The sequence below is a fragment of the Cynara cardunculus genome (genome assembly GCF_001531365.2).
Source record: "Cynara cardunculus var. scolymus isolate 2C chromosome LG 2, CcrdV1, whole genome shotgun sequence".
Classification (NCBI taxonomy): domain Eukaryota; kingdom Viridiplantae; phylum Streptophyta; class Magnoliopsida; order Asterales; family Asteraceae; genus Cynara; species Cynara cardunculus.
Window position 1 is genome coordinate 56,265,154 of NC_037529.1, and position 8,213 is coordinate 56,273,366.

The 8,213-nt window shown below is 36.2% G+C and overlaps 1 protein-coding gene across 3 annotated transcripts in view; it reads left to right on the forward strand.

Moving 5' to 3' along the window:
- Positions 1 to 6,981, forward strand: part of LOC112507203 (mannosylglycoprotein endo-beta-mannosidase) — a 26,954-nt gene extending 19,973 nt beyond the window's left edge. For 2 of the 3 annotated variants that reach the window (XM_025111658.1, XM_025111659.1), the window contains exons 5-11: positions 849 to 897; positions 1,626 to 1,856; positions 2,931 to 3,100; positions 3,170 to 3,374; positions 3,976 to 4,644; positions 4,731 to 4,958; positions 5,926 to 6,981. In XM_025111658.1, coding sequence (XP_024967426.1) covers positions 849 to 897; positions 1,626 to 1,856; positions 2,931 to 3,100; positions 3,170 to 3,374; positions 3,976 to 4,644; positions 4,731 to 4,958; positions 5,926 to 6,705 — 2,332 coding nt within the window. In that variant the 3' untranslated portion in view covers positions 6,706 to 6,981. The remainder of the gene's footprint in view (positions 1 to 848; positions 898 to 1,625; positions 1,857 to 2,930; positions 3,101 to 3,169; positions 3,375 to 3,975; positions 4,645 to 4,730; positions 4,959 to 5,925) is intronic. The other variant, XM_025111660.1, reaches the window with a different exon arrangement.
- Positions 6,982 to 8,213: the final 1,232 nt, after the last annotated feature.

The following is an 8,213-nucleotide window of genomic DNA, read 5'->3' on the forward strand; positions in this document are numbered from 1 at the left end:
ACAACTGAGAGGCTACAAATTAGGAAATGATCTCCACTCATTTAGGGGTGATCAATGACAGAATAAACATCCTAAAATATATGAGGCTAAACTCAGAAATATATAGCTAATTTACAGCTAGCTAATTTACAGCTAATAATTATGACCAGTTTGAGGGGGAGTGTAGGAAAACAAACTGGTGTAAATATTGTGTGCTGATTATTAGGAATCAATCTCCTATAATCAGTGATTTTATTGTATATTCCTTCCATAGATAGAATGATTTGTTATATAGTTTCCTTTTTCCTCTTTGGTAATTTATTTGGTAGGATCTCTTCTTTTTGTGTATATAAATGTGTGTATCATTTTCTTCAAATGAATATAGAGAAAATTATTCCCAACTATCTTTGCTACAGGATGATTAAGTGGTCAACATGATTAAGAGGCTCTTATGATATTGTGCAAAATGAAATATGGTTGTTTCGTAATTGTTCATAATGAAATTAGGACGTTGAATGGTTCAGGGAGGCTCAAGATACAAAATCATTCAGAGGGTTTTAGAATCATTAAGAGACGGACTTTTTTTTGCCAAACAAGATTCACCTCTTAGCGATTTAGAGGCGGCCTCTTAATGGAACTATTAAGAGATTAACAAACAGCCGTCCTTTGTCAAAACTTGGAATCTTTGCTGAACACTTAACAGGATAGGTCTCTGTTCTTATTTCAGAAGGTATTTATATTGACATACCACCTGAAGGTTATGCTACACTGTATTCCATTCTCTTTATGGGAGCAGCATTATTTTATAATGTGATGACAGCAAGAAATTGCACTTGTAGAGTTTGATGATATATGTATAATTTTTTCAGGGATAGGAACACTGGCATTTGGGATGAGKTATCCATCACTGTTGCTGGGGTGAGTCCTTGATTAAATACCCAAGTTTTTTTTGCCTTCACTTTTTCCATTCCTTGATTAAACGCTTAGATGGTTTTGTCTTTTCACCTCTTCCATGCTACTTATATAACCGATCAGTCTCCAATTTAAAGCTTCCTATGATTCTGTCCTTCCACTGATTTGATAGTGATGTAGCAGTATCTTCTGGCTCTGCCAGTTACTCAATAATTTTGCTTTGGCCCTGTCATGTTATGCCATCTTCAGTTTCGCAAATCTATGAAGTGCAGATAGCCTGACAGCTCGCCAAGTGATTGCCAGAAGACATGAGCTGAATACTTCATTGACCAATTTTCGTCTCTTTTATGGACTCATTTTTTAATACATAATAAATAAAATAACAGGTTCATTGAGCACATAACAAACCAGAGTCCATTCGTTTTGAAAATCTTGGTTAGTTTTGCTTGAATATATTTTTTAATGTTGTCTTCTTTCTGATGCAAATGGCTGGAAACTGCTGTATCATGGGGTCCATTAGTCTAGTTTATCTCTCATTTCCATTTTATGGCCCTCATATACGTGGAGATGAGTAATGATGGAAATTAGGCTTTAAATGAAGGAACATTAATATCTTAACATGGAAATATATCTCATCATATGTTATCATAGATATAAGACATGAGTACGTTGTAGTATCACTGATTGAAGATGTGATTACTCTATTTAATATTTAATTCTTGCTTATCTTGCAGCCTTTAAAAATTGTAGATCCTCACTTGGTTTCATCGTTCTTTGATGATTACAAGAGGGTTTATTTGCATGCTACCACAGAGTTGGTAAACAGAAGTGATAAGGCAGCTGATTGTTCCTTGAAAATTGAAGTGTCAACTACACTAGAAGGAAATACTTGCTTGGTTGAACATCTTCAGACAGAGCACTTGTCAGTCCCTGCTGGATCACATGCTCAATATACATTTCCTGAGGTGAAGTTCTTATTGCCAAAATCATCTTCTCTCAAATACAGATCCATAAATCAGAATAAGTAGTTTTCTCTACCGAAAAATCATATATGGGGTCATACCGCCATGAACGACGTTCTGTAATCACATAAGAATAGACAAATTTTTAAGCAGAGGATATTGTTCTGTGAGATATTGGCTTCGGCTCTCTTGTCACATTACTAGTCATTGAGATCTACGAAGTACTAAGTGACCTGATTGGCAAGGATTTGAAATTGAAAAACCTTATTCTCTACTGCTATTACTACAATGACTGTCAAGGGACAGCCATCACCTGAAATTTTCATATTTAAATAGAAGACTATGGCGCGTATGTATCATTGCTGTCATTTGTGAGTTTCGTAACTTCTCCATGATGAAAGTAATATCAGGTGAAGTTGGGTATAATGGATGTTCGTTCTGTGTGCTATTCTCTTAAAATGCCTGTATCATGCTAAACTTGGATAATGGAAATGATAGAAAATTTCAATGCATTATCCCATCCTGCTGTGATTACAATAAATGCAGCACCTAACTTCGTCTCCTCCCTTCCCTTCCCTTCCCATTATATTCTTATAATTAATCCCCCACCCCTTTTTGGCAGTCTTCACTGTTTCCCTTCAACTTCTTGTGTGGGGGTGAAGTGTCATCATGGGAATTTACCGTGATACTCACAGCGGCGTACATGTGGTTCAGTTCCTTCTCTTATCTTTTCCTTCATGAAATTTTCCTTGTTTGGCTCTCTACATTTTCAGAGGTTAGGATGAACGTGATCATAGAATAAAGAATATTGATACGGTACAACTGCACTCTGATAGAAGATGTTCTAATCAACTTAACAATTTGGTCTATATCAGTTGGAACACATAGGCGAGGAGGTCAAGAAAAGAATATACATAACATTCCTTGCTTGAAGTCTAGTATGATAATTGATCTCTGAATTATCCACCTGTTACTCGCAGAAAAGCTCATCTAAATATGCATGTCACTTGCTCTAATGCTGATGAAAGTTTGGCAGCACTTATCTCCATTAAAAATGTTAATGATTTCTACTTGCAGCTCTTTTTTTACAAACCAAATTTGTGGTGGCCAAATGGCATGGGCAAGCAATCCCTGTACAATGTTGAAATTACCGTTGAAGTTGAGGGTTATGGAGAGTCTGATGTGTGGAGCCACCATTTTGGGTTCCGTAAAATTCAAAGCGAAATTGATAGTGCGACGGGTGGAAGGTAATTTTATCATTAACTTCAGCGTTATAAGGGTAGAGAAATTGTGTTCATTATTGGTTCCCGTTGCAGGCTGTTTAAAGTCAATGGAGAGCCTGTATTTATTCGTGGTGGAAATTGGATTCTATCCGATGGTTTGCTGAGGCTTTCAAAGAAGCGTTACAAAACCGACATCAAGTTTCATGCAGATATGAACTTTAACATGTTACGCTGTTGGGGCGGTGGATTGGCCGAGAGACCTGATTTTTATCACTACTGTGACATTTATGGTTTGCTGGTAACTCTCACCTTTTCTCTTTCAAGCCTCTTTAGGGTGGGCTAAACATAAGTGTCAAGTGTATTTGATTAAAATTCAGTAACCTTTCATCTCAAACTAGTTGGTTAAGGCTAAAACGAATGCCAACACTACATTTTTGTCTGAGGTGGGACTACGAGAAAAATGACCATTTCCGATGAAGAAATCCATATGCAAGGTTATCATATCTGACCCAACTGTCTGTCAGAAATTCATCAGTCTTCGTTCTAAATATATTTTAAACCGTAATTTTTTTATATTATTATTTTAATTCAAACATTTCAATGAACCAGGGACCAAATTTGGTCTATTTCATTTAAAAATGAGGGATAGTAGTTTTGATTAGATGTCTATAGAAATTAGTTATTCAAAACCGTTGACTTGGTCTGTTGCAATTGATCCTTCAGAAATGGCTGCTTTTCATTTATTGTAACTGGAATGCTATTTCAAAACAATCACAAGTAGAACAAAACTCACAAGTGATTAGTGATGTCCAGGTCTTAATTTTAAAACTCAAGGCAAATCAAATTGAAGAGCACAGACTACAAATTTGTGTCCATCAATGATCTGATAGTTGTTGTAGGTTTGGCAAGAGTTTTGGATCACTGGAGATGTTGATGGGAGAGGTGACCCTGTATCAAACCCTGATGGTCCACTAGATCATGATCTTTTCTTGTATTGTGCACGGGACACCGTCAAGCTTCTAAGAAATCATCCCAGTCTTGCTCTGTGGGTGGGAGGAAATGAACAAGTACCACCAGATGATATCAATGAAGCTTTGACAAATGATCTAAAGCTTCATCCGTTTTTTCTGAAAGCCAATGAAAACAATAACTCAAAGGGAGAAACAACCCCGACTTTGATGGATCCCAGCCAATATCTAGATGGAACACGAATTTACATAAAAGGGTCTTTGTGGGAAGGATTTGCTGATGGGGAGGGGGGTTGGTCCGATGGACCTTATGAAATCCAAAACCCTGAGGACTTTTTCAAAGATGACTTCTATAAATATGGGTTTAACCCTGAGGTTGGTAATGTGGGGATGCCTGTTGCTGCTACTATCAGAGCAACAATGCCTCCAGAGGGATGGCAGATTCCTTTATTTAACGAGTTACCCAGTGGCTACGTACTAGAAGTTCCAAATCCTATATGGGTATACCATAAATACATTCCTTACTCGAAACCAGATAAGGTACATGATCAGATACTGCTCTATGGTGAACCAAAGGATCTTGATGATTTTTGTCTTAAGGTAAACCATGACTTTATGAGTTTCTTCTTGGCTCTTTAATCTTCACACAGTGTTCTGATTTTCTTTTTGTTTCGTATGCTTCACAGGCTCAATTAGTGAATTATATTCAATATAGAGCGTTATTAGAAGGATGGACATCGCGTATGTGGACCAAATACACAGGTGTTCTGATATGGAAAACACAAAATCCTTGGACAGGTCTCAGAGGCCAGTTTTATGATCATCTTCATGACCAAACTGCCGGATTTTATGGCTGTCGCCATGCTGCAGAACCAATACATGTCCAGTTAAACCTGGAAAGTTATTTCATAGAGGTAAATCCTTCATTTCTCGGTCACATTATTTGTTGATTCTGTGTTCTCGTGTCACTTGTTTTGGAAATTTAAAAAGAGGAATCTGGGAAATCACAAAGTTCTCAAAAATGATTTTATCGCTAAGAATTTAGTTAGTACCTACAGAGGTCATTTTGCTGTATAACTGCATTCAGATCTTGATGCATATGAGGGCATCTTCAAGAGTTTCTTCATAATTTCTCTAAAACGGAGAAGGAAAAGTCAAATTATCTTTAAAAGAAATTGCATTCAACTCCAACTGTTTCTCCATTTTGGAGATTCAAGCATTAATTATATTACTAAAAATATTCAATACATTTAGTATGCCAACAAACTTCTAGCTGGTGGAAGAATTAACAAATATTTATCTCTATGGTATTTAATTATGTAGGGTTCTTCAAGTTTGCAGATTTTTACCCTCTTTCTCCTACTTTCTCCATTGTTGAGAAAGTTTTGGAGGATCCATTGGAGCAAAAATAAGGTTAAAAACTCCAAAATCTCCATTATCTCCATTTTGGAGAATCTGTTGGAGATGCTCTGAGAGCCAGACTCTTGTGTTGACTTCTGTAATCATGCCTTTTAGGGACTTAGGGGCCGTTTATCAGAGCACTTTCCGGGTAAGTGCTTACCGCCAAGAGTTAACACTCTTTAACTTACTTCACCAGTAAGATTGTAGTCCCATCAAAATGGTATCATATACAACAATTTACTCCATAAGTGCTTACAGGGTAAGAGTCATCACTCTCCATTGCCGGGTAAGACTCTCCATCCTTATCATCGTTCTTACGGGGTAAGATTCTTGGCCCTCGCCATGTTCATCCGGTAAGGTAAATGACCCGGTAAGCTCTTATCGGGTAAGCATTTAGTAAACGTCCCTTACTATTCTAAGCTAGATAGCAACTGTAACATTTTCTAGTAGATAGATTGCTTACTCCTCCCTTTAATCCAGGTGGTTAACACCACATCCAGCGAACTTTCTGATGTGGCGATCGAGGTATCTGTGTGGGATCTTGAAGGAACATGTCCTTACTATAAAGTATCTGAAACACTCTCCGTGCCATCAAAGAAAACAGTACCAATATTTGAGATGAAGTACCCGAAATCCAAAAATCCTAAAGCTGCCTACTTTCTTCTTCTCAAACTCTATAATGTTTCAGATTTTCAAATATTATCGCGGAACTTTTACTGGCTACATCTTCCCGGTGGTGATTATAGACTGTTGGAACCCTACAGAAACAAGAAAATACCCCTCAAGATGACTTCTGATATTTCCATCAGCGGATCAACTTATAACATTCGTGCGCAGATAAAGAACACATCAAAGAAACCCAACCCCAAAAGTTTACTCTACAAGAACAATTTCATGGAAAGAAACGATGATGGTGATTTTGACTTGAAATCATCGGATAAAAAGAAGCAGGAAATTGGTTTGCTACAGAAGATCTACAGTCGTTTTTCGAAAGAAGATAATGAAGTTAGAGTATCTGAAATAAATGGTAGTGAGGTTGGGGTTGCTTTCTTTCTTAATTTCTCTGTTCATGCTTCTAAGCAGGATCATAGAAAAGGCGAAGACACTAGAATTCTTCCGGTTCATTATTCGGACAACTATTTTTCATTGGTTCCGGGTGAGGAGATGGCCATCACCATTTCTTTTGAAGTACCTGAAGGTGTCACTCCACGGCTTTCACTTCAAGGCTGGAATTATGATAGCGCACTTACTGTTCATTAAATGAGGTAATGAAATGGAGTGCATTTGCAATCGTGGGTGTGTTTTTGAACTCGAGTAACGACTCCGAGTGTTTTATGCTCAGAAAATCTTGCTGAGTCGGGTTGACACCGGAAATTAGGACAAATTACTACACATTTCTGTTTGCATTGTGTTGTTGTACCCCAGGAAATCACTATTGGGCCTGTGGAGTTTGGTGAATGGATTAAACTGTCTGTATGGATTAGATAAATTGGTGTTTTGTTGAATAAACGGTCTGAATGACAACCATTTACTACATGGATGTTGGTTGGAGAGTTCTGGTTCATCAACTATCTGACCTGCTTTTAGTTTATTCCTGAAAGTCAATTTTGGATATTTTATAATGACATTAATTAAATAAAGGGGCCGTTTACCAAAAACTTACTTAATAAGTGCTTACGGGTAAAATTTAACACTATTACTTAGTTATCGGGTAAGATTTTAGTCCATAAAAACATCACCATATGTAATAATTTACCCGATAAGCTCTTACCATGGTAAGAGTTGTTGCCTTCACTTACCGGGTGAGACTTTTGTTGATTGTCTCGCTTTTACCGGGTAAGATTCTTGATCCTTGTCACATTCATCTCGTAAGGTAATGTAACATGGTAAGCGCTTACCTGAGTAAGTGTTTGGTAAACGGCTCCAAAATTATTGTTTAATTACCATGTTTATTATTGCTGTGTGTTATGAATATATGTACTAATAACAATAGAATAATATATTCTAAAGTGATTCTGGTAAAGCATTTCTTTCATTGGTTGTAAATATAACATATCATTATAAAGATGGTGCCTGATTGGTTTGAGATTGAGCTTCAAAGGTCTAAAGTGTCTGTAGGTCGGTTTAAATCTAAGGAGGAATAAAAATCCCCTTTTGGTTACGGATGTTCAAATCCAGTGACTTGGAGCTATTCGCAAAGCAGATGGTTGTCCTGGGATTAGTCGGCTCGTATAGCGAGTTGGATATTTAGGTTATATATATATATATATATATATATATATATATAGGGGCAGGTTCAAATGAAAACCATGCCATTCTAAAAAACCGTGTAAACCAAAATCAACCAATAGGAAAATTCAATTCTTTTTTAATTAAATTTAATCAATAAGGTCACTTTGGTCATTTTCATTATTTTTTTCATAAATAAGGAAGTTATTAAGGAATATTAAATAAGGAAATTTAATAATAGAAATTATATAAATGGAATGATTTAAAGATTTTAATATTTTATAATATTAAAAATTGATTTTTTTTATTCAATGAAGCTGGAAACATTCATGAAGATTTTATCTTGTTATGTAATGAATGAGTGATTTGAGGTTCATTGTATCAAAAATTACCGGTTATGAACCTGTTTCATATGAAAAGGTTTTAAAATGAAAATATTTCATATTACCATAGCACAATATATTAATGTTCATATGAAAAGGTTACATTACGAAGAAACGGTTGCATATTATATTAAATGCATAATAAAAAGGTTTCAT